The 26,506-nt window shown below is 42.6% G+C and overlaps 1 protein-coding gene across 4 annotated transcripts in view; it reads left to right on the top strand.

The window, feature by feature from the left end:
• Positions 1-19,680, top strand: part of LOC139407012 (collagen alpha-1(XII) chain-like) — a 91,801-nt gene extending 72,121 nt beyond the window's left edge. For 2 of the 4 annotated variants that reach the window (XM_071150255.1, XM_071150253.1), the window contains 17 exons: positions 1,221-1,363; positions 1,983-2,092; positions 7,658-7,816; positions 8,096-8,173; positions 9,881-9,967; positions 10,411-10,464; positions 10,885-10,980; positions 11,575-11,628; positions 12,946-12,999; positions 13,114-13,167; positions 14,153-14,224; positions 14,365-14,400; positions 14,504-14,570; positions 14,682-14,867; positions 15,548-15,616; positions 17,056-17,226; positions 18,741-19,680. In XM_071150255.1, coding sequence (XP_071006356.1) covers positions 1,221-1,363; positions 1,983-2,092; positions 7,658-7,816; positions 8,096-8,173; positions 9,881-9,967; positions 10,411-10,464; positions 10,885-10,980; positions 11,575-11,628; positions 12,946-12,999; positions 13,114-13,167; positions 14,153-14,224; positions 14,365-14,400; positions 14,504-14,570; positions 14,682-14,867; positions 15,548-15,616; positions 17,056-17,226; positions 18,741-18,865 — 1,615 coding nt within the window. In that variant the 3' untranslated portion in view covers positions 18,866-19,680. Of the gene's footprint in view, positions 1-1,220; positions 1,364-1,982; positions 2,093-7,657; positions 7,817-8,095; positions 8,174-9,880; positions 9,968-10,410; positions 10,465-10,884; positions 10,981-11,574; positions 11,629-12,945; positions 13,000-13,113; positions 13,168-14,152; positions 14,225-14,364; positions 14,401-14,503; positions 14,571-14,681; positions 14,868-15,547; positions 15,617-17,055; positions 17,227-17,470 lie in introns of all 4 variants that reach the window. The other 2 variants (XM_071150254.1, XM_071150256.1) reach the window with 2 other exon arrangements.
• Positions 19,681-26,506: the final 6,826 nt, after the last annotated feature.

Below are 26,506 nucleotides of genomic sequence, written 5' to 3'. Positions count from 1 at the left end.
GACGCTTGGCATTGCGCATGGTGATCTTAGGCTTGTGTGTGGCTGCTCAGCCATGGAAACCCATTTCATGAAGCTCCCGACGAACAGCTATTGTGCTGATGTTGCTTCCAGAGGCAGTTTGGAACTCTGTAGTGAGGGGTCCCGTTCTGTGAGCTTGTGTGGCCTACCACTTCGAGGCTGAGCCATTGTTGCTCCTAAACGTTGCCACTTCACAATAACAGCACTTACAGTTGACCGGGGCACGTCTAGCAGGGCAGAAATTTGACAAACTTGACTTGTTGGAAAGGTGGCATCCTATGACTGTGCCAAGTTAAAAGTCACTGATCTCTTCAATACATGTCATTCTACTGTCAATGTCTGTTTGTGACATCGGCTGATGTAAAAAGGGCTTTGTAAATACATGTGATTGATTGATTGATCTATGGAGATTGCATGGCTGTGTGCTTGATTTTATACACCTGGCAGCAATGGGTGTGGCTGAAATAGCCGAATCCACTCATTTGCAGTGTATTTCTGCACTGCTTTTGTGAGCTAATGGATTTAAGGGATAATTGAGTTGCAGCACATTATAATGATAGTCTCAGACTCTGAAAGCTTGTCTCTGCTCGAATCCAGGAAGACTTAGGAGATGTAGGTCAATGCAGGGAGTGCAGGTGTTAAGAAATGACTTGTTTAAACATTACCTTTTTTGTGGGCCTTTCCCATGCAGTAAAAACTGTATTCATGTTGGTTTGGCACTTGGAGATGACACGTCATACTCAACTATGTTCAGACAAAATGTTAGACCCCATTAAACTAGGTCAATTAATGTACGATGTCCTGCTTATTCTCTTGTAATTGGCTGACCCAACAGGTCCCAACATGTCAGAATATGGACTGCCCTATAGCAGTGTTCTAGCTCAATCTGAAGTTCTGGCGTGCTGCTGGGTTCACTCATCCCACGTAGCCCCGAGACATCCAACTACACTGGCTATCTCCTACACCGTACATCTCTAAGCGTTTTATCAGCCGCACGCACAGTAGGCCTATCAAATACTGTATATCTCCAGTTTTACCTCTGTTTGCGACTCTATGGAAAAACATCAGCCACATCACGGTGGTTCATAGGCATAGAGTATTACTGTACACATGTATATTAATGGTGAATTGATTATTGTGTATTTTGTCTTTTTTTTTTAATGGTCAGTCTTATTGTTGGGGTTGTGTGGGGGTTTGAACAGGGAGATCCACCCAGACGGACTACCTCACTCCTACACCATCATCATGATGTTCCGTCTCCTCCCGGACACACCCAACGAGGCCTTTGACATCTGGCAGGTGTCCACCAAGGACGACAAGCCTGAAGTCGGGGTCACCATTGATCGTAAGGCTCTGTAGCTCTGGGGATTTGAAGGGGTCGAGTACATAGGGTTTTACAATGAGGGCTACAAGATGTTACTGGTGTTGCATCCCAAAATGACCCCCTACTCCCTACATAGTGCACTACTTTTGACCGGAGCCATATGTACCCTGGTCAAAAAAAGTAGTACACTTCATGGGGAATAGGGTGCCATTTGTGACACAACCATTGATGAAGGAGGAAGTAGTGTTGTGTGAGGAGGCGATATCATATCCAGCAGCTGTAGATAGATTGATGTTGTTCTGTCTGATGTTCTCTCATGGGAGCAGTGAAGGGATCGTAATGGGCTCCAGAGCCCAGGGCTGCTTTGGTCTCCCTCAGTAACCACACTCACCCTCCTCCGGTTCCAACATCCTGTATAAGCTATCTTCAGCTGGCCTTTATAAAGCCCCGGCCATGTTGTTTGTGATGCAGCTTTCACAAAGCATATCTGCTTTATGATACACTGCCCGTTGATGACAACGGTATTGGAGTCCTGTTTCTAGTTTAGGAGCTTTGCATGACACCAAGTCCTAATGCGACGTTGGAGAGCTATCTGTAACCTCTTTCTTTTCTCTCCTCAAACTCGTTTTTCTCTATTCAGCTTCCAGCCAAACAATTTCGTATTATAACAAGGATACGAGGGGGGAGATCCAGAGGGTCACATTCGACAATGATCAAGTGAAGAGAATCTTCCATGGAAGCTTCCACAAGGTAAACCCTGACTTGCCTGTCTGCGTGACTGTTGGGGTTGGAGGAATATACTGGGTGTAGTGAAGTTAATGGCCAGATTATGGAACATTCAAGGGCCTGGCGACTGGACTTGAGGTATGGCACGTCAATCACACTTGTCTCCTTTCTTCTTGCTGTCAGCTTGCATGTCCTGAGGATACACAGATAATGAGAAGGGATACCTGGCATTCCTAATACATTGTATATTACAGGAGGTGTACCTCCCGGTACAGCTACAGACATGTGTTCTGCAGAACAGTGTCTGCTCATGCAAACAGATGGTCTTTGGCTGTAAGTTGTATAAACCCCAATGTTACATGACGCATAGATTGACGTTATTGATGGTAATCAAAGCCTCTCAAAGTAATCAAGCGATAGAAGTGGCCATTGATCTTTTACCCGTTTGTTTGGACTTTGAAGCCAATCAAATGACTGGTTCATGCTAAACTGAAGTGGTCATGTTTGGTCCGGCTCCAACTCCACATTGGGCTCTAATTCGATGGCTGTTGGTTTCCCGGGAGAAACTGGACTAAGTGGGGCAGAGAAATCAGACTCTGTTGGCATATTTGATCTCTTGGATCTCTTGGATTAGCGCATTAAGTTGTAGCCTGAGGGAGGGAGACCATTAAAGAGTAACCATAGGCAGTCTGTGTATACTCTGTGCATTAAGAGCTATATGGAAGTACTTCCCGCTGGTATTTACTGGAGTTTCCATTTACCATAAGGTCAGAGCCGTGTGCTCATAGGGGCTGTGGACATAGTCATTTAACAACGCTATCACAAACGTTCACTAGAATCTATAAGTCCTTTTGCGGAGACCATTAAAATGTACTGCTAGTCGCTGCTTGGCGTGCTAGTCTGGAAAATATTGGGTCACTGCTATAACTATTAAATAATTACATCAGAGAGGCAGTGGAATGCCAGGCTGGGGGGAGGTTTTTTTGCCTGCCTTTCTCTCGCTCGCTCTCTCTTTCTCTCTCTCTTTCTCTCGCTCGCTCTCTCTTTCTCTCTCTTTCTCTATCGCTATCCCATTTTTGGCTCTGCTGCCGTTTCTCTGCCTGGATGTTGGATGCAAGCCTTGCCTTTGTTGCCTCTGGTAGCCAACCGCAGGGGAATTCTCGCAGTTGCTGTAGGGGCGGCGACTCTGTTCTGCGGTTTACCTCCCAGCATGGTTATGTATGCTGTATCTGTCCCAGTCTTCCAGCATGGTTATGTATGCACTATCTCTCCCAGTGTTGTCCAGCTGGGCTCAAAAGTAGTGCTCTAAGAATTTGTTCTTAACTGACTTGCCTAGTTAAATTTAAAAAAAAAAAATGTAAATCAAGTGTAAGGAATAGGGTGCCATTTGGAACGCAAGCTAGGAAATTTCCAGCTCCCACTTGGGGACAGGACCTCAACCACACTTCTTACAGTGACAGACTCACAGACAGACAGTAATGAGTAGGGATTGAGTAGGGTAAGCGCTTTTCACTTGTAATTTCCCTCAGTCAGTGTAGCGGTTGAAACTTTCCTTTGCAGGATGCATCATGTATTTTTAAGAAGTAGATGACCGCGTCAGTTACAGAACTGGTGACTTATAGAACCCACTCTTCTCTCCCTGCTGCCAGAATATGCAGCATAAACAAACACAATTTAGATGGGCTAGCTTGAACCCAGACTCTCACTCCCTTATTTGATTGATGTCCTGGTTTGTTTTCTTAGCCAACTCTGGCAGGTTTAGGAGAGTGTTGTGTGGTGAGGAGGGCTATGGGCTTTTAAACAGCCGGGTTGCACTGCTTCACCGCAAGGCTGATTTACCTCGACCTAAGCAGTCAGGAAATTGCTAATTCAGCGTTTGAAAGGTCTTAGTTACCGCCGATGATACAAAATTCCCTAAAATAGGTTTAACAGATGTGCTCCACTGAAGGAATTGGGAACCTCCTGTGTGTATATTGGGTCAAAATACAATTCCATTATATCAGTCAGTAAAAAAAATCCTCACTGCTACTATTGTATAAGCCACTTGTTTTCAAACTTTTCTAACCCAGGGACCCCTGCCCAGGCAAACCGGCGACCCAGGAACACCCATCATATCTTAGTAAAAAATACAATCACATGAATGAATGATGAATGATAATGGCAAATAAAAGTAATCAACATTTTAGAATGAATCGATTTGGTAGACAGTTTCATTATTTTGACCTCCCCGCAGTTCATTGGAAGAGGAAGCGTAAACTCAAACAAAGTCTATTAGCTAGATAGATAAAGGTATCTTGGCGGTTTAGAGAAAATTGTACTGAAAAAAAATCCTCAAACATTAGAACAAAATCAATAGCCATATTCCCTGAATGCAGTTATTTGTTTCTCTCCCTGACTGTCAAGCTTTTATTTGATTGTTAGTTTTCAAAGACGGTATTCTAAAAATAAATACATAGTTTAATATATTTTATGGGTCGGCAGTGGGGGCAGCTTTAATAAATCCACTTAAGGATCAGCCCCTTTTTTTCAATTTTCACCTAAAATGACATACCCAAATCTAACTGCCTGTAGCTCAGGACCTGAAGCAAGGATATGCATATTCTTGATACCATTTGAAAGGAAACACTTTGAAATTTGTGGAAATGTGAAATTAATGTAGGAGAATATAACACATTAGATCTGGTAAAAGATAATACTTTTTTAAAAAGTGTTTTTTTTGTACCATCTTTGAAATGCAAGAGAAATGCCATAATTAATCATTCTAGCCCAGGCGCAATTTAGACTTTGGCCACTAGATGGCAGCAGTGTATGTGCAAAGTTTTAGACTGATCCAATGAACTACTGCATATCTATTTAAAATGTTGTATCAAGACTGCCCAAATGTGCCTAATTGGTTTATTCATACATTTTCAAGTTCATAATTGTGCATTCTCCTCAAACAATAGCATGGTATTATTTCATTGTAATAGCTACTGTAAATTGGACAGTGCAGTTAAATTAACAAGAATTTAAGCTTTCTGCCCATATCCTGGGCTTTTTTGGGGTTTCTTACAACCTCATGCTAATGAGGTGAGCACGAGGACGGGTCACCGATTCTGTATTAAACTTACTCTTGAAAGTTGTAGTAGTAGAATGCACAAGGGGCAATTTCCAAATTGGGTAGGACATCATCAGTTCCTCTTGTCATGTTAGTAATTACATACCTTAGAGAGCTATTTATAATTTGTCAGAAGTGTCCAGATCTAGGAATAGTTTTTTTATTTAGTTTTGTTAGCCATAGATATTGTTGTAATTTTTAGTCATTCAAATATATCATGAATACACATGCAAGAAAATTTGCTTTAAAATAGCAACATTTTCTTTGCACTCCATGACAAAATGTGTAGAATTGCAGGAAATAAGCCTAAGAATTTTCTATACAGAAAAAAATATGTAATTTTCTCCAGGGGTAGTTTGAAATTTTGATGAACAGGAACAGGAACAGCCAGCATGCTAACTGTTCCTGTAGACTTCCAGTCATTGCGCTAAAGCTAGCTAGAAACTACCTTTAACTTCCTTCATATTGGATGCAGAGAAATAAATATGTTATCCATGGTGTTATGTTGCAGCTAGCAAAAAAATAAAAATTGCGGACCCCGTTCAGTGCCCATTTGGTGCAATATGCAGACAGTCTGTAACCCAGTTTGAAAACCCCTGGTATAAACCATCTCTATTTGCCTGTTTCTGATGACAGTTTGAATGCTTTGTTCTCTCGCCAGTAACCCTTTCTTTCAACTAAGATTACGGTAAGCATATAGTAGGTTTAGCAGACCCTCAGGAATCAAACTCTAAAGCAGTTTCTTAAACCATGATTAATAGCCGTTTTGGAGTTCGTTTAAATATCCACAAAGATGATAAATGAGTGTTGACATACCCTGACAGTATGGACTCTGCTTTTCATCATGCTGAAAGTATCAAACATTTTAATTCGTTATCAAAAACCACTGTCTTGTGTTTGGATAATACAATAACAACCTAATGCATATTGTACCAAATACTCAAATAAAGGCATATGGATTTCATGGAAGCTTGAGTCAGTGAGCAAAACGCAAACCATATGTAGACCAAATGGATAGAGAACACCCAAGACTTGTGAATAAAAAGGCTAATACATGTTAGGTGATGGTCATGTCAGAGAGAGAGAGAGAGGATATGGTCATATGATAGTAGAAGGTCTGGGAGGAGCTGTATAATCTGTCCCAGTCACTGACCAGAGGTCAAGGGAAACTCCGACATCTGTAACTTGGATGTCACATCATTGAGCTCACCGGGAATGCCATCTTTACGGTCCTGCCTGCTGCACACAACATTTTTTGGGGTTACGATAGCATCTTAGTATCCCTTTTCTTAGAGTTTAAGGTTTTGTGTGTCTGATTCTTGATGGGCGACAAGGTGAGATTTGTTGTATTGCTGTTTCTGAATGGCTCAGCCCAAGGTCTTAAACTGGAGACAGTCTGAGGCTGTGTAGAGCATTCCTAGAGGTGCTGCATTTCTTCTTCACGCTAGAGCGCTGATGATGATGTCATTTCCTTGAGCCGAGTTGCTTTCTCACAGTACCGTTGCCTTATTTACCCTCTTGCTGTCCAAAATAGACTCACAGTTTCCATAAATTACGGAGCGTGCTCCGCTGTCTGTCTGCATGCTCTCCGAGAAGAATCCTGAGATACGAGTTTCCTCTGCTCGTAGTCGGCTAAACATAGCTGTACATTTGTCGACCACAATGAATTAAACAGTGTGTGGTTGTCAAACCTCTGGGGCTGACTCCATGGCTCGGTACTGTACAGTATCATTTTGTATGCTCAGTAAGAATGTGGTTACTGGGCTACAGCTGAACTCCCCAGAACAGCAGCTAGCCTCTCAAAGCTTGGCAATATAGGGAAAGGGTGAAAAGGGAGCACTTCTTATGCCGCGCCACAAAACATCATCAGAAAATGTGGTGAGGTCGATCTGAGTCAGGACTAGCAACGCAGTGTGTACATTAACTCTGTGAAACACAGTGGTGGAAAGACTCATCCTTGGTGTGCACCACATCACTTTAAACCCATCACCGCAAAGTAAACGAGACAGATGATTGGATGGCGGTGCTCTGTAAATCAGTAGGCAAGCAAAACAGCTGATCCGGCATTGCCTACTGTGTTCTACCACACTCGCTCAATCTTACTGATGATATGACATGCTATATGACTAATGTTATGTATTTAACAGTGAATGGAGATGACATCGATGGAATTTTGGTGATTATCTTATCCTGAGCGTATCTTACCCTGTGTGCACTTTTAGGATACTCTACATCATCGGAACACATTGAAATCATGTTTGTGTGCTGCTCTTGTTATTGTACTCTGGCCTATCTCTTTTGGAGAGATTCAAGGCACAACACATCAAGGAGAGGAAATAACACATCCAAATACACCCTGTGTCTCTCTGTGCTCTGTTGCCAACCCCAGATAACCCAATGATTTGCAGAGTTTTAGGATAGACAGCAGACGTTCCTAGACGAAAGTATGTCCTGGACGAAGAATGTAACAACTCAATCTTTTCTGTCTGCAGCTCCACATCCTTGTTTCCCCCACCAATGTCAAGCTGAACCTCGACTGCCAAGAGGTGGCGGACAAGGAGATTAAGGAAGCTGGAAACACGTCCACGGACGGCTATCAAGTTCTGGGCAAAATGTCCAAGTCCATTGGCTCCAAGGGTGAATCTGCAACTGTAAGTGAACTGTCATACAACATCAAAGGATATGGACCTACAAGCCTACTAGCATGACGGTTTTAGTGCTCCTGTGTATCTGAGTGCTGTTATGACAGGAGGAAGCCTCGAAGCTCACTCCCTCCAACACAGTGCATCCCAAGTGGAATGTGCCTGTTATCCTTATCTGATGCTCTGCGGGCTCTCTGTCTCCACGTTCTCCTTGTTTTCTTATTTTATATTTTGGGATGCGGAGGAAGTATGTAAAGTTTCCTTCTTTTTTTCCCCCCTGTTCCACAGTTCCAGCTCCAGATGTTCGATATAGTGTGCACCCTGGGCTGGACGAGCAGAGACAGATGCTGTGACCTTCCGTCTATGGTGAGTAAGAGGAGCCTCAGTGGACCTCCGCTGAAATTTCCCCAAGGTACAGATCTAGGATCAGCTTCCTCTCCCCCCAACCCTAACCTTAACCATCAGTGGGGGAAAATGCCGATCAGTGACTAGGGCAACTTCACCCTACACCTGGACCTCCCTGGAGGGGAGAGGTGGGACAACTTAACAGGCTGCAAAAAAAAGCTCTTGAGCAGTCTGTAAGCATCTTCACTGACCCAACTCCATAGTCCTCTTGACACCTGTTGAGCCTCTGAGTGTATGTGTGCCTTCGGCCTGGCATGAGTGTCCGTGACTGAGATCAAGTCCAGGTGTGTGTGTGTGTGTGTGTGTGTGTGTGTGTGTGTGTGTGTGTGTGTGTGTGTGTGTGTGTGTGTGAACATGTGCGTATTAGACAATGCATCATGCTTGTCTCACCTTTTAACACGGCAGCAAACAGACGCATATCCATCGAACATCTCTGCTTTAGGACATGCTTACCTCATCCTGAACACGTGAAGAGGAACAATGGAAAAACAAGCCTGTATTTTCTGAGCCGTGTCTTGGATTCTAATGCTGTCCTGATAACTTGTATAACAGATGCAGTAAGAGTGAAACGGCATCCCTACAAATCCGATTCCAAATGGTCAAATCATGTGCAGACAGAAAGCTTCGTATATTTCACTCAACCTATGGAAAAGTGAATGGCGAGCAGCTACGTATGGCATGATTAGCACTTGACTAACCACCCCTAGGCAGTTGTTCTCTCTAATATGTCAAAGTCGAAGCTGAATGAAAAAGTGCCTCATTACAGAGCACATTTTGGCAGCAGAAAAAGAACGTTCATCAGTTAGAACAGGAAATCTCTTCTTTTTTTTTCTTCTTAAATTATTCAAACTCTTGGAAGATGGATGTTTCAATGGATGTTTGTGAGGCACATTCATTTTACAATCCTAGTTGGCCATTCTATAATTATGGTCTCCTGTCCTGACTGTTAAAGAACCATGACTGGGTTTAAATGGCCCAGCTGCAGCTTCAAACACCTTTTGTCAAGGAGAGAGTGTTGCTGATTTGCAGATACGCTGTCCCAGAGCCCGGCCGGTAGGCGGAGAAGCAACGCCCGTCGACTGTAAAGGCATCCCAACTTTGAACGGGCTTCAACAATACGTGCATCCAACAGAAAACAATGCCAAACTGTCAAGACAATGCCCCTGTTTGATCTGGACTTTCTCGCTTTTGTTCCGCCAGAGAGATCCAAGAACACGCCTCTGTTTCAACAAGTTGCACAATCACTGTCGGTTGGACACCCAGAATGTGTTTTAATGTGTTTCATGTCTTGTGGGTAGGGCTTACAACAATGGACTTCCTGGAAACTCAGGCTGTATAGGGTTGCATGCCAACACATCTGCCTGATTAGAGTTGTTCTATAAAATATTGCTCTTATCTAGTGAGCATGTACTTCATCAGTTTGTCTTCCTTGAGATATACCGTACTGCTGGTACAAACTTAATAACATTTAATCAATCAAAATAAGCCGTATTATCCTGTAACCTCCTGACCCTTCCTCTGCTTACATTTACATTACATTTCGGTCATTTAGCAGACACTTTTATCTGGAGAGACTTACAGTCAGTAATGGGTCTGTGTCTTAGCCCTACTCCTTCTAGTTATCGCAGCTCACCACTTCTCTTTGTCTGTTCCCTCCCCTGTTATCAGAGAGAAGAGTCCAAGTGCCCGTCCCTCCCCAACGCCTGCACATGTACCTCGGAAAGCACAGGACCCCAGGGAACACAGGGGGCAGTGGTAAGCACCAGATACACCCACTACGCTCTCTATTTGTCTCCAAATAGCACTCTGTTCCCTATTTAGTGCACTACTTCTGATCAGGGCCCATAAGGCACTACATAGGGAATAGGGTGGCATTTAGGACTTGTTTTCCTTCCATCTCTATGCTGCAGGCCAGGGTTTCTAGTGAACTCATTGATCTGCCGATCGGAAAGTATCTTTTTGACACATTTTGATTTATGTACTGTACAGTTGCCTCTGACATACATGCATTCATTATGTAGGACTGACTGTACAATGCACAACAAAAAGTTGGCTTGTATTTGTATTTTAAAAGGGCAAGCCAGAAGGAAACTACAGTGATGATTATGAAGCCCCCAGGGAGGGAGTATCCATCATGAGTATGGGTCTGAGCTTCTGGACACCCGGTGCTAACTTGACAAATGATCTTTCTTCACCAGGGCGCACCCGGTAGCAAAGGTCCCCGGGGTGAAAGAGGAGAGACTGGCCCGGCTGTAAGTACCTCACTAACCTCACCTCTCAGATTCCCTCTTTAGGTCTGCAGGGCTATAACCGACGGCAGGCAAGTCATAAAGTGGTCAAGGCATTTGACACAGTTTGGAGAATGTGGGATATTGGAGACTCCTTAAAGCTTTTTCTGCTCTTGATGAAAACTGAGAACTGTTTACAGTTTCATGGCTTTGAAGAGGAAGGAACACATCTGAATTCACTTATTAGGAGTATGTCAGTCTTCTCGAAATTTCAGGGTGGCTTGGTTTGACAGTGTAGGCATTCCACGGTTTCTGGTGCCTTCTTCCAGAGATTGCAACAGTAGCGTGTTTGACTGCACTGCTATTTTCAGTCTGGAGATCTCAATAGCAGCATTCTTTCCAGCTCTAATTGATTCTTATCTCTTGTCTTTGTTTCTCTGATAGGGTCCAATTGGACCGCGTGGAGATACAGGATTGCCAGGACCTATGGGTCTGCCTGGCCCTCAAGGATCTAGCGGGCTGTCTATTCCAGGAGAAGCTGTGAGTCTCACTCTTACACTGAACACTCCACACTCACACATTCCACACGCCACATACCCTTCCCTCTCCCCAGCCACGGGCGTTGCTGCTGCGCACGGCTCGTTTCCAGCAGTTACACGTAAATCCCACGATGCCGCCACACACCGAATAGGAATCATTTTGTCCGTTCATTATGTAAGGAAATCACAAGCTGCAGAGTAATTGTGGCAGAGGCCTGTTGAGCCTGCATTTCTTCATGTCTAGGGATATGTTAAACCAGCCTAATCTCGATGCATCTCAATGCAGCTCAGTGCTACATTAATCACCCCTGGGATTTCCTTCGCTGAAAAGCACCCAAACTCAAGACGAATGTTTATCCACTTCTTCACCAAAAAAAAAAGGAATTTGCCATTAGACTGTTCAGACATCACCAATACACTTCCACACATGTCACACAGAACTCTCATCACAGCGTGTTTATCTTGGGTTCAAGACAGATTGGCACAACACATTTTCTTAGATCTGTCACCTGAAGGTTAGTGAGTGTTGAGTTTGGAGGAATTATTATGTTGTTATCCACTGAGTGTGAATGTGTTTCTCCCTCCGCTGTTTCAGGGCCGCCAAGGACCGAAGGGAGAAGCTGGTGATTCTGGGCTACCTGGACAGAAAGTGAGTGCTGCTTTGGCTCACCGGCCTGGCTGTGGTTTAGAACAGTAAATCGGGGATAATTCACAGGGTACAGATATTCTGCTTCTCTGGCCTCTCTTCATGTGGCAAGCCACAGACAATATTTCACATGAGGAGAACTCACAAAGAGGCAGGTTGAGATTCCCAAATTTGTATTGAATCTTTCTTGAAGTTAAGAATAACTGAGTGGAAAACAAATCACCTTGATATACAACGCTTCTTAACCAGGGGCTTCTGGTTAGGCTGTGCACATTAGGCCTTCCTGTTTGTGTCAGTTGTACTGTGGTCCATACAAAGCGGATGAGGTGATATAGAATGGAATAATGGAAAATCCAGATTCATGAACACCCATCTTTTTTTTTTTAACACACCAAACCTCTATGATAGATGGCATCGCTACACAGAACATAATGGTAAACGAGCCTTACTCTGCTCCCATAACATAGCTGGCTCTTCTACTTCATCAATATTGACAACATTATGCGAGCCCATCAATGATTTCCAGGCCTCGCCTGTGGCGTTTTACAGAGCAACAATGCACTTCCATGTGTCGTCATACGTCTGCATTTGAGAGATCCTCTGAGATGGTTTCCATGAAACTCACAATGCCATAAACAAATAGCCCCCTCCAGTCCTCATACATGAAATGGCATCTTTGTGTTTCTAAGAAAAAGCCTGCCCCTTTTTATTTACGGATTTAAAAGGAGAAGCCCCCTGTGTGTCTACCAGTAAACTCAGAGTCCTTCTATGCAGAGGAGTCAATTGGGAACAAAGCCTTCCCCCTCCCTACAATTTTGTTTTACCTCAGTTTAGAATTCATGCTGGTTTGTTGATGCCACAAGACACTGGAGAATGAATTACCAAGTGTAAAATAATGATCAATTCCAAGATAAAAGCCTTGGTGAACCCATCGCTTAAATAGATTGTGGGTAGTGTTTGCAGGTGAACATGATAGAACAGATGATAGAGCAACATGCATTTAACGACTTGCAGAGTATGCGGTCCTGATTTATAACGGCCAATAAAAACGGATCTGGAATATGTTATGTTCCCTGTACATTTTATGCGAAGCATCAAAGGCCAGAGAGGATTTGACAATACAAAAGTGAGCAGAGTTTCAGAGGAAATTTGAAATAAATGTGGAAATGTGCTGTTTGACACACAGGAAACTGGTGGTTAAATAAACTGGTTTGAGTTGGTTGGTCCAAAGGTAGGTGTCCTGTGTTAATGTGAGCTGTGAGGAAGAAATTAAGAAAGTCCAGCTCTCACGTGGGTTGTGTTTCCGCTTTTTTCCCCCAGGGTCCACCTGGGATAGCTGGGACCATCGGCCCAATCGGACCTGCTGGACCGAGGGTAAGTAAAATCAATGGGGCTTTGTCTAATGATCATGCAATGTCGTCTGTCAAATGAACTTTATCCCATCAGCTCAACTTGTTTAACTCGATTGTCTGTGTGTTGTGAATGCAGGGACCCCAAGGAAAGGAAGGACAGGCTGGATCCAGAGGTCCAACAGGCCCAATGGTATGCTCAGACAAAGTAAAGTCAGGGAGATAAAGACATTTAAGAACTGTCAAACTCAGCCTCTCCTAAACTATAGTGAAGACAGACCAGAAGTTTCTTGAGCGTAATCTGAGTGGTTATTTTGTTTGTGTCACTGTATCAGATTGGTTATTTTGTTTGTGTCACTGTTTCTGATTGGTTCTTTTGTTTGTGTCACTGTTTCTGATTGGTTCTTTTGTTTGTGTCACTGTATCTAAATGGTTCTTTTGTTTGTGTCACTGTATCTGAATGGTTGTTTTGTTTGTGTCACTGTATCTGATTGGTTCTTTTGTTTGTGTCACTGTATCTAAATGGTTCTTTTGTTTGTGTCACTGTATCTGAATGGTTGTTTTGTTTGTGTCACTGTATCTGATTGGTTCTTTTGTTTGTGTCACTGTATCTAAATGGTTCTTTTGTTTGCGTCACTGTATCTGATTGGTTCTTTTGTTTGTGTCACTGTATCTGAATGGTTGTTTTGTTTGCATCACTGTTTCTGATTTGTTCCGTCCGTTGTTTGTGTCACTGTATCTGAATGGTTGTTTTGTTTGCGTCACTGTATCTGATTGGTTCTTTTGTTTGCGTCACTGTATCTGATTGGTTATTTTGTTTGTGTCACTGTGTCTGATTGGTTCTTTTGTTTGTGTCACTGAATCTGAATGGTTGTTTTGTTTGCGTCACTGTATCTGATTGGTTATTTTGTTTGCGTCACTGTATCTGATTGGTTCTTTTGTTTGTGTCACTGTATCTAAATGGTTCTTTTGTTTGTGTCACTGTTTCTGATTTGTTCCGTCCGTTGTTTGTGTCACTGGATTGATTGATTGTTTTATTTGCAAGTTTAAAAAAGTTTTTAATTTTAAAAACTTGACAGGGATAACAACAAAGTCGATGACTTCCCATTGTGGTCCCTTGAAGTGCATGGTGCAATACATGTATTTGATTGGTTGTTTTTGGTCTTGTCACTATTCAGGGACCTCCTGGATCTCCTGGAATGCCTGGGGTTTCAGGAAAACCAGGAAAGCCTGGTGACACAGGTGTTTCGGTAAGCATCCACCTCACCAAATCTCATAATACAGTTCTGCATGTCATGCAAACCACTGAAAGGCAACGTTTTTGTGTCATACAGTACATACATCTGTGTGCAGTGAGATGTAACGGCCTTGTATATTCATTTCATTTCAGGGAGCCAATGGTATTAAAGGGGACAGAGGAGAGAGAGTGAGTAACATCTCCAGGGTTCTAGCTCCAAGTTGTGAACCTCAGTAAATCTCAGTAAGTCATGTATATTCATCACCAAGCCTTCCTCTCTGTTTGTTTCTAGGGCGACTTTGCTCCTCAGAACATGATGCGATCCATTGCCAGACAAGTGTGTGAGCAGATAGTAAATGGTGAGTGGGCCTTTTTTTTCAGCACTACATTTGTAAGTACTTATTTCACCAGAGAGAAATCAAAATGTCTGTTGCCTTCTCAGATGTTTATGTTTATCATTGTTTTTTCAGGACAAATGAGTAGAGTCAATTCCATGCTGAACCAGATTCCCAGCGGTTACCGTAGTAGCAACAACCCAGGTCCCCCCGGACCCGCTGGGCCCAGCGGTAACCAGGGTCCCCGTGGAGAGCCTGGACAGGCAGGCAGGAATGGATTCCCAGGAAGTTCAGGACAACCTGGCCAGCAAGGAGAGAGAGGTACGTCGTCAGGATGTCCATGACTGTCAGGAACCCAAGATTTCCCCTATGTTAACTGATAAAGCTGTTTATCAATACGTTTAGCTCTAGGGTGTCAAACTCAATTCCTGGACGGCAGTATGTCTGCGGATTTTCTCTCCTCCCATGTACATGATTGACCAATTAAGGTAATTGATTATTTAGAAATTCCCCTCACCTGGTTGTCTAGGTCTTACTACAAATTGAAAGGAAGTAACAAAAACCAACAGACACATGGGCCTCCAGGAATTGACACCCCTGGCCCAGCTGTTCAGTATCAGTAGGCTTAACTAGAGTGTCTTGCTGTGTGGTATTGTCACGGTTGGAACGAAGACGGGACATTTTTCCATAGACATACCAATTCCGTCTTAGAATTGCTGCGATAGCAATGGAATGAAGCCTTCACCGACTTTTCCAAAGTCTCATCTTCACAACATATTCCATTCATCTCAGTGGTTATGTCTGTATTTCTGTGTGTCTTTCCATAGGCCTGTCTCAGACTGTTTTCAGTGGCTCAGGAAATGTCTACCCCCCCCCCCCCCCCCCGCAACTTCATGAAAATGTCAATTCCTGTGCGCTCATAGTGGTTGCATTAGGGTTTACTCTTTGAGTGTGTGTCCTTGTCTTTGTCGGCTGTGAGTGATTTTCGATTTGTTTCCCAGGCCCTGCAGGAGAGAAGGGTGATCGAGGGACAGCAGCAGTCGGACAGCGAGGACAAAGAGGACCACCTGGTTAGTTTCACATTTTTGCTCCAGATCCATAACAATCCAGTCTTTTGTCTTTTGTCCTGCATTGCGTCACATCTGTCTTAATGGCAATACTTCTCATTCATTAAGCTTAATCTCTCCGAGTGATTCGCATGGCGTCATATTATTTGGTAGAATCAGGGGAAATCAATCATTACTTTGCTCTAGCTGCAGTAATGGGGGTCATTCTGGCCACATCTCTCATTTTAAGCTGGATGTGTCACTATGAATTGAACCATTTCTCCCAGTTTAAATCTCCTTAGCTGTAACTACAGGCTGCTTAACCAAGCGTTGCTAAGCTCAGAGGTGTTGCCTGAAGCAGTGCTGGGGCAGCTGTGTTTAATAAATGACCAACGCTGCCGTTCAGTATTTTCCCAGTTAAACACTCTGCCTTCTAGGGGATTTATGTTGTCTTTGTGTGTGAGGTGCTCGTACGCACAGATGTTGAAATACATTTTCTATTCACAGGTCAAATGTAAACAAAAATGTAGTATTTAAAATTATTTTTTACTTAAGTACTTTACATCACTGGGTTTATGTACATCACAGATTTAATGTACCAAACAGATTAGCAGCATCAAACTTGATATGGATAGTAACCAGAGTTGGTCCATTTCAGATGATGTGCTCACCTTAGTCTTTGTCCATTCTAACGTCTTGAGCAGTACCACAGTCATTACAAGCTGTCGCTGATCTACGATCTCTGTCGGCGCTGACAGAGATCATAGATTGAGTTCTGAAACCAGAGATCAGACAGTGGGATTCCCATTGGTTGAACCCTGTAATGGAGCTACAGGAACAGATTCCAGCCAAACTGCCTGCCAGGCCATCCAACAATAATATGAGCTTGTCTTAGAGTTGCAATACAGCTATTACAGACATCCGTTCCCACTGTAATTCAGCACGCTTCACTATAGCCACCCACTCCCTCTGAAATTCAGCACGCTTGACTAAAGTCACCCACTCCCACTGAAATGCAGCACGCGTAACTATACAGCATTGGGCTTCAAGGTCTACAAGGTCAAGACTTGGGAAGTGGTCTTGAATCAGGGAAAGGGAAATGCCCAGATTACAGGGGAAGATAGCTGATGATGAGTCATTGTTCAGGGGCCAATCAGATGTATTTACTGAGGTCTTTCTCTCATGGTCACATAAACAACACATGTTTAAAGGACTTAGAGGACCATGGATGAGAGACTGAGGGAAACATTCCAAGCTTAGCTTTTCTAAACGTCTAGACGAAACAGAGGGGGAAAAAGGATCAACGAATGAATCCAGGGTTTTCCTTCTTCAGTAAAAAAAATAAAAATATTTTCCAAACCGTTGTGGCAGAAACAGTTACTACACTTATAGCTCCCACTGATGTCACGGTGATGACATGCCGATGCCTTCTAATTGGTCGATTGTGATTTCTCTCTCCACAGGCCCAACAGGCGAAGCTCGGACCGGCCCTCCAGGCCCCGCAGGCTCCTCCGGGCCCCGCGGTCCTCCTGGGCGCCAAGGGTTCACAGGTATTAGGGGCCAACCTGGCACCCCTGGCTACTGTGACTCTTCCCAGTGCGTCAGCATTCCGTACAATGGACAAGGATACAGAGGTACATAACTGGAAAGGTTGATGGGCATGACATCCTCAATGACTGCATGTCACCGAAGCATGAAACATGAGTGAAACGCATGTGTAGTTACTACATAGTTATTACGTAACATAAGTGAGTACAGTATAGGCTGACAAAATGGACATATTCCAGAAACTACTATATATAAATTGTGATAGTTCATTTGTTAAAGTAAATATTCCCATACCAACTGAAGACTAACACCTCGTTTGACCTATTTCAGGTTCACCATAGTAAACTTTCTAAATCGCCTGTGCTGCTTTCACTTTGAATTCCTGAGAAAAAAAAAAGGCCTGCTTGCTCACGCGCTCTAGAGCTGTTTGAGGATAAGCCACCAAAGGATAAGATTAACAAGCTATGTTGAGAAAGACAAGAACAACGAGGACCGGTACTAACAACATTGTAGAGCAACTAGATCAAACAAGCACCGGTGATGACAACAACATAGTTGCCTGTTTGCATCTTGAAGCCAGAGAACGAGCAGACAAAGACCTTCTATCAGGTGGAGAAGCATGTGCAAACAAACAAACAAACAAACAAACAAACAAACACCAAATACTTCAACAACAACATTAACATGGTTACTCTTGAGGTGAAATCTGTAAATAAACTAATGATGCCTTGTAAATGATGTTTAAATCGCATCCACTCAATGTGGTTTTTAACACCTGTAGTTATGCTTTTGCCTTGTAACCTGCTGCTTGGTGAATGCCAACACGAATGCTTCTTTTTCTACCACGTCCCAACAAGGGATGTTTCTGTAGCATAAACACACGCAGACCGCTCAGGGCCATATTGAACCACGTGCCTTTTGTGCCGATGTGACCTTGAAGGTTTAGCTTTTCTCCCTATGTACACGGCAGTAGCATTCTGAGAATCGTCATTCATTATGCTGTAGTATGCATTGATTCCAGTACCAGCTGGTTACCTCTAATGTTATGAGGAATGACCTCCCAATTCCAAAATGTATGAATAGGCTGGTGGTAGAGCTCTTACTTGATCTTTTGATATTTTGTGTTGATATTTTATAAATGAATGAGTTGCAGCAAATGGCAATGATGATTCTGTTCAATGATTAAACCCACCCGCCACTCAAACTGTACTAACATCACACAGCTATAGAAAATGCACTGAACGATTGAACCCACCCACCACTCAAACTGTATTGACATTGTATTATTAACATCACACAGACATAGAAAATGCACTGAACGATTGAACCCACCCACCACTCAAACTGTATTAACATGGTGTAATACTAACATCACACAGATATATAAAACGCATGGAATTGTTTACTTTCTATCAGTGTCTTTTGAAAATAACATATGGAGGGATATGACCACGTCCACTCAATTGTCTTTTCACCAGTATACTGTATGTCCAAGCCTGAAAAGAAAACCTAACACAGCAATTCATTTTTGTGCATGTTGAGCCTGACATACCCTGCAAATTACACTCATGTTCAATTGGCATAAAACACTATTTCCAAGCAGACCCATATCCACCTGAGCCTGAAACCTACGTAGTCCCAATACCCGAAGAAGAAGACGACTCACAAAACGAGCGTCGAAAGAGGTCACTATCAAGAATGGAATCCAAAAGTATAGGTTCATAAAAAGAGGATGTTCTTCTTTTTTTTGTTCTTCTTGTTTTTGTTGTTGCTGTGTTCACATATGGTGTCATTAAGGGCTATGCACATTCCACTAAAAAGGGGTTTGAGACCTCTATATTTGGAAGTACCTTAAATCATATGTTGGGGGAGGGGGAAGCAAAAACATGACAAATCTGTAAGCTTGCTGTCTTCCCTATTGTGTATTTTGCTTGTAACATATCTGCATTAAGCGTTATTGAATTGCAGTGTTGGACAATGCACTCTTCATGACAAAACCATAATTCAAAGGTATTAAAGGAAAGCAAATGTTTGTTCACACAGTGTTGGGGCATCCAACAAAAAAAAACGCCTCTTTTACTGTTCATCCAAAATTACGGTTCATCCAAAATGGCTTGATTATCAAAATGTTGTTTTATTCCTATTTTATACTTTTGCCTTTTTTCTCACTTGAAAGATGGCCATTTGTTCACCATCTACCTACAGTTTTCATCTTCAGTACTGCAGTTAAACATGGCTTCCATTTTTGTAACTTTAGACAAAATATTTATCCGTTTTCTTATATCAACTCACAGCTGATTTGACCAAAAGGTGGAATTGCATGTCTGTGGTGTATATTTAGTATGGTTTGTTAATCAGAATATAGTTGTTGTCATTTGTTGTTTTATTAATATCGAATGCAGTTGGAATTTGTGTGCAAGACTATGGATATGGTATTGCTGCTTCATGTTTTAACTGCAAATTGTGAATTCCACTGCCTTATTTTCTTATTTATTTCTGAAACACAAGAGGCATTTTTCAATAAAACTACTGAAAATGTACTGTCGTGTCAATCATTATATCACACCAGCTAAATAGATGATTTAAATATGGATTGTTTTCAGGGATATGTATTAAAACATCTACCACAATCAAATCTAGTCAACTATAATAACATTTACTTTGTTCTGGGACAAATCTGCCTATGAGGACAGGATGTCAACTCATTTTTGATTGGACGCCCTGAAGGCAGAACTATTTTCTTTGGTCCTAAAGACAAAGGTCAAGTTTAGGTTTAGTTTGAACAAAAAAAAAGTCAAGTGGCGAGAGAGAAAATGGCAGCAAGATTCAATGTCCAGTTAATGTATAAATTGTTAAACCATTATGCATTTCTAACCATGTTTTTTTCTGACAAATTATCAGAGTATAAGTGTCTGACAGGAATTTGTAACGTGAGGACAAGTTTAGCAAATTGAGCTACTTCTTTGCCATGAGATTGAAATATGGAAGGAATGAGGGGACTAGGAACAGATAAGACGAATTTGGAAAGGTACTTAACTTAGTATAGTGTAGTCAAGAGAAAATGAGCATGCTACTCTGAGCATTTTCTTTTATATGCCACTTACAGTGCCTTCGGAAAGTATTCAGACCCCACTTTTTCCACATTTTGTTACCTTACAGCTTTATTCTAAAATTGATTAAATTGTTTTTTCCCCTCATCAACCTACACACTACACCATACACCATAATGATGAGGCAAAAAAAAGGGTTTTAGAAATGTTTGCTCTTTTATAAAATAAAATAAACTGATTTCACATTTACATAAGTATTCAGACCCTTTACTCAGTACATTGGCAGCGATTACAGCCTCGAGTCTTCTTGGGTATGACGCTACAAGCTTGGCACACCTGTATTTGGGGAGTTTCTCCCATTCTTCTCTGGAGATCCTTGCAAGCTCTGTCAGGTTGGACAGGGAGCGTTGCTGCACAGCTATTTTCAGTTCTCTCCAGAGATGTTCAATCATGTTCAAGTCCGGGCACGGACTGGGCCACTCAAGGACATTCAGGGACTTGTCCCAAAGCCACTCCTGCATTGTCTTGGCTGTGTGCTTAGGGTCATTGCCCTGTTGGACGGTAAAACCTTCGTCCCAGTCTGAGCTCCTGAGCGCTCTGAAGCAGGTTTTCATCAAGGATCTCTCTATACTTTGCTCCGTTCATCTTTGCCTCGATCCTGACTAGTCTCCCAGTCTCTGCTGCTGAAAAACATCCCCACAGCATGATGCTGTCACCACTATGCTTCACCGTAGGGATGGTGCCAGGTTTTCTCCAGACATGACGCTTGGCATTCAGGCCAAAGAGTTCAATGTTGGTTTCATCAGACCAGAGAATCTTGTTTTTCGTGGTCTGAGAGTCTTTAGGTGCCTTTTGGCAAACTCAAAGCTGACTGTCATGTTCCTTTTACTCAGGAGTGGCTTCCGTCTGGCCACTCTCCCATAAAGGCCTGATTGGTGGAGTGCTGCAGAGATGGTTTTCCTTCTGAAAGGTTCTCCCATCTCCACAGAGGAACTTGAGAGCTCTGTCAGAGTGACCATCAGGTTCTTGGTCACCTCCCTGACCAAGGTCCTTCTCTCCCGATTGTTCAGTTTGGCTCTGCGGCCAGCTCAGGGAAGAGTCTTGGTGGTTTCAAACTCCTTCCATTTAAGAATGATGGAGGCCACTGTGTTCTTGGGGGACCTTCAATGCTGCAGAAATGTTTTGGTACACTTCCCCAGATCTGTGCCTCGACACAATTCTGTCTTGAAGCTCCATTGACAATTCCTTCGACCTCATGGCTTGGTTTTTGCTCTGACATGCACTGTCAACTAAGGGACCTTATATAGACAGGTGTGTGCCTTTTCAAATCATGTCCAATCAATTGAATTTACCACCGTTGGACTCCTATCAAGTTGTGGAAACATCTCAAGGATGATCAATGGAAACAGGACACACTCGAGTTCAATTTCAAGTCTCATAGCAAAGGGTCTGAATATTTATGTAAATAAGGTATTTCTGTTTTTTATTTGTAATCATTTAGCAAACATTTCTATAAACCTGTCATTATGGGGTATTGTGTGTAGATTGCTGAGGATTTGTATTTATTTTATCCATTTTAGATTACAGCTGTAACGTAACAAAATGTGGAAAAAGTCAGAGGGTCTGAATACTTTCCGAAGGCGCTAATTAATTTCATCTGACCAATTTGCGCACCACTTTTCCTCATCAGATATTTTCCTCCTGAATCATTTGCCTGAGCCCCGAACATAAATCGTAATGGCTAAGTACACAAGTCAGGCTCACAACTTTGTATTTGTTACAATCATCAGGTCAGAACCTATTAGCTACATGGAAACACCTCATCAGCTCTGGCTTAACTGCTTTGGAGATTATTTCCTTTTTGTTTTAAGGGTACGTTTAGCATGGTCTGAATCACACAAGCTACTTGTTGCTATGAACTTAAATACATCCATGTAGGCACCTGGAAGCCGGGAAAATATAGATGATATTTTTGAACTGGATGCCATGTGTCCCAGTTATATCTGATGGTTAGATGACATGGATGTGCACTGCACCATTCCATTAGATGTAGTTCAAACATTTGGACTGAAAGCGCTTTCCTAAGGATACAACTGAAAATATTTAAGGAAGTTCACTACGTCTATATGCAGCTCTAGCATTTTTCATCAGCACAGTTCTGGTACTTTACTGAAAAGGGATGAGCAGGGAGGGAAGAGGAGTGGGCTTGCTGCTTTCGCACCACTCTTATCAATAATGAGCCTTTGATGTGAATCCCTGACTTGGACCGTTGCTAGAGATGCATGCAGATTAACATGCTGCTCTTTGCTGCTGGTACATTTCTCAACAGAATCCCTGCAGAAATAGTTTCAAGTCACCATTTTCTCTGATGATATAGCCAAGGTCAGTGAGAATAAAAGCAATATCATGTGCCCTCTCCTTGAACCTGTCCACCAAAAAGCTAATCAAAGGGACGACTCGAATTCACATCCAATTGTTTAAACAGCATCCTTGGTCCTTGAAGTATTCATGATTTATGGCCGACCTACATTGTAAGCACTACATGGTAGGAAAAGAGTGTGTCATCATCGTCGTGTTATGGATGCATAATATTACTGACTCTATAAAAAGTAATCCACCTCTCAAAAGCCAGGCGTGACTCACCTTTTTGGGGTCAGAGACGATACTATTGGCACAGGTGCTCTGACTTTGAGTGCAGCACGTTGTCTCACAGACGCCAGGCCAGATGAAGGAGAAGCCGTTTGCACATTTGCAAACCATTCCCGATGCCGTTGGGTGCGTCCCAAATGGAACCCTATTTCCTTTATAGTGCACTCCCTTTGACCAGGGGCCATAGGGCTAAAAGTAGTGCACCATATAAGGCAGAGGGTGTCATTTGGGAAGCATTCCCGTGTCTGGTGGACTGTGGGGTCTGCCACTGGTTGCTCACGTTTGAGCTGGTGCTCAAACCTCTCACATCTGCAGAATATAATCAAACACTTGACGCCTCATTTGTCAGTGCGGGCTTCTCTGATTAATGGAACTCGGGTACTGTAGTGTTGCATACACACAGGGCTCGAGCATTTAAATCTGTTTGAAAGTGATTAACACCGTAGTGTCACAATGACTCGAGTGTGGATGGAGAAATGAACAAAAAGTATGAAGTTACCACGCTTCACCTGGTCATGTGTGAAAAACAATATTGAATCCATACGTTTGGACCCTGTTGCTTTTAGCAAAGACGTTAATGTTTCAAACCATTCCGTCACAGGAGAGCAGCTTTCAACACAATGTAGAGACCCTTGTTTTATATGTCGCTGTGACGTGCAAGAAAAACCTATCTTCTGTCTGGCTTTTGAAGGCACTTAGCAGAACTATAAACACACAGAATCTCCCTGGCTAGGGATGACCTCATGGATAAAGAGGCAGCAACAGCTAGGAGATAGTCTGGCAGAGGGGCTCGTCTGCACAACACGAGGTGTTCCTTGAGCAGCCACTCCTTTTCCTGATAGTTGCTTAATCTGCCTCCCTCACCACCCCCACAGAGATGATCCCACATGTCTTTTATGGTGAGGTTTCTCCTCATTCCTTTCACCTTCTCCTCTGTTTACTTACATTCCAATAGAGAATTCCAATGCGGTGTCAGAGGATGAGCACCTGGAATTCAAAAGAACAGAAGAACTCAACATGGTTCTGTAGCATAGGTTCTTTTTCCAACTGATATGGTATCGCCTCAGTTCAATCGCCGACAGAGTCCATACACAAATTCCATCATCACATAGAGACAGTCAGGAAAGAGCAAAGATGAGTGTTTAAGCCGTGATATGAGACGCTCCTTCAAAACATGTAGTTACAGATGTTTTCCTGAAAAGGTCAAGGGAAAGTCCATGTCAATTGTGTAATTACCCATACAGTAAATCATACTTTTACACAGTAATACAGCTAAGCAGTGTCATTCAATTCGTTGTTATACCATCATAATATCGCAGTGTAGTAAATTAAATGTTGAAAGCATATTTCACTGTTGCGTGTTATGGCAGAAAAAGACAAGAAGGTCAAATCAAAGTTTATTGGTCGCGTATACAAATTTGCAGATGTTATCGCAGGTGCGGTGAAATGCTTATGTTTCTAGCTCCAACAGTGTAGTAATGTAATATAACACAATAACAATAAACACATAATCCAAATGGTAAAAAGAAAATATGAAGAAATATCAGAGCGAGCAATGTCAGAGTCAGGAATTGAAATATATCACAGTAGGTTGGTGGCACCTTAACTGGGGAGGATGGGCTCATGGTAATGGCTGGAGTGGAATTAGTGGAATGGTAGCAAATACATCAAATACATGGTTTCCATGTGTTTGATGCCATTCCATTTACTCAGCAGCCTCCACTGAAATACAGTGGGGAGAACAAGTATTTGATACACTGCCGATTTTGCAGGTTGTCCTACTTACAAAGCATGTAGAGGTCTGTAATTTTTTATCATAGGTACACTTCAACTGTGAGAGACGGAATCTAAAACAAAAATCCAGAAAATCACATTGTATTTTTAAGTAATTAATATGCATTTTATTGCATGACATAAGTATTTGATACATCAACTTAATGTTTGGTACAGAAACCTTTGTTTGCAATTACAGAGATCATATGTTTCCTGTAGTTCTTGACCAGGTTTGCACACACTGCAGCAGGGATTTTGGCCCACTCCTCCATACAGACCTTCTCCAGATCCTTCAGGTTTCGGGGCTGTTGCTGGGCAATACGGACTTTCAGCTCCCTCCAAAGATTTTCTATTGGGTTCAGGTCTGGAAACTGGCTAGGCCACTCCAGGACCTTGAGATGCTTCTTACGGAGCCACTCCTTAGTTGCCCTGGCTGTGTGTTTCGGGTCATTTTTCTGCTGGAAGACCCATCCATAACCCATCTTCAATGCTCTTACTGAGGGAATGATGTTGTTGGCCAAGATCTCGCGATACATGGCCCCATCCATCCTCCCATCAATACGGTAAAGTCGTCCTGTCCCCTTTGCAGAAAAGCATCCCCAAAGAATGATGTTTCCACCTCCATGCTTCACGGTTGGGATGGTGTTCTTGGGGTTGTACTCATGCTTCTTCTTCCTCCAAACACGGCAAGTGGAGTTTAGACCAAAAAGCTCTATTTTTGTCTCATCAGACCACATGACCTTCTCCCATTCCTCCTCTGGATCATCCAGATGGTCATTGGCAAACTTCAGAAGGGCCATGACATGCGCTGGCTTGATCAGGGGGACCTTGCGTGCGCTGCAGGATTTTAATCCATGACAGCGTAGTGTGTTACTAATGGTTTTATTTGAGACTGTGGTCCCAGCTCTCTTCAGGTCATTGACCAGGTCCTGCCGTGTAGTTCTGGGCTGATCCCTCACCTTCCTCATGATCATTGATGCCCCACGAGGTGAGATCTTGCATGGAGCCCCAGACCGAGGGTGATTGACCGTCATCTTGAACTTCTTCCATTTTCTAATAATTGCACCAACAGTTGTTGCCTTCTCACCAAGCTGCTTGCCTATTGTCCTGTAGCCCATTCCAGCCTTGTGCAGGTCTACACTTTTATCCCTGATGTCCTTACACAGCTCCTGGTCTTGGCCATTGTGGAGAGGTTGGAGTCTGTTTGATTGAGTGTGTTGACAGGTGTCTTTTATACAGGTAACGAGTTCAAACAGGTGCAGTTAATACATGTAATGAGTGGAGAACAGGAGGGCTTCTTAAAGAAAAACTAGCAGGTCTGTGAGAGCCGGAATTCTTATTGGTTGGTAGGTGATCAAATACTTATGTCATGCAATAAAATGCAAATGAATTACTTTAAAATTATACAATGTGATTTTCTGGATTTTTGTTTTAGATTCCGTCTCTCACAGTTGAAATGTACCTATGATAAAAAAATTACAGACCTCTACATGCTTTGTAATTTGGAAAACCTGCAAAATTGGCATGGTATATATACTGTGTATATACTGTGTGTGTGTGTGTGTGTGTATGTATATATATATATGAACAGACAGTATATGAATATAGGATGAGCTTGGACTAGAATACAATATATACATATAAAGTGGGTAAAACAGTATGTAAACATTATTAAAGTGACCAGTGTTAATAGGTCAGCAGTCTCTAAAGTGTAGGGTAGAGTACCGGGTGGTAGCCGGCTAGTGACAGTGTCTAAGATTCAGAGCAGGATGCCTGCTAGTGATGACTGTTTAACAGTCGGATGGCCTGGAGATAGAAGCGGTTTTAAATTATGAGGTAAATGGTGATATACTGTCATCTTGTGTGTTCTTGATTATACACCACAAACAAATAT

This window comes from Oncorhynchus clarkii, chromosome 4 (assembly GCF_045791955.1).
Source record: "Oncorhynchus clarkii lewisi isolate Uvic-CL-2024 chromosome 4, UVic_Ocla_1.0, whole genome shotgun sequence".
Classification (NCBI taxonomy): domain Eukaryota; kingdom Metazoa; phylum Chordata; class Actinopteri; order Salmoniformes; family Salmonidae; genus Oncorhynchus; species Oncorhynchus clarkii.
Note: the sequence above shows the minus strand (reverse complement) of the source record. Positions and strands in the feature narration are given on the sequence as shown.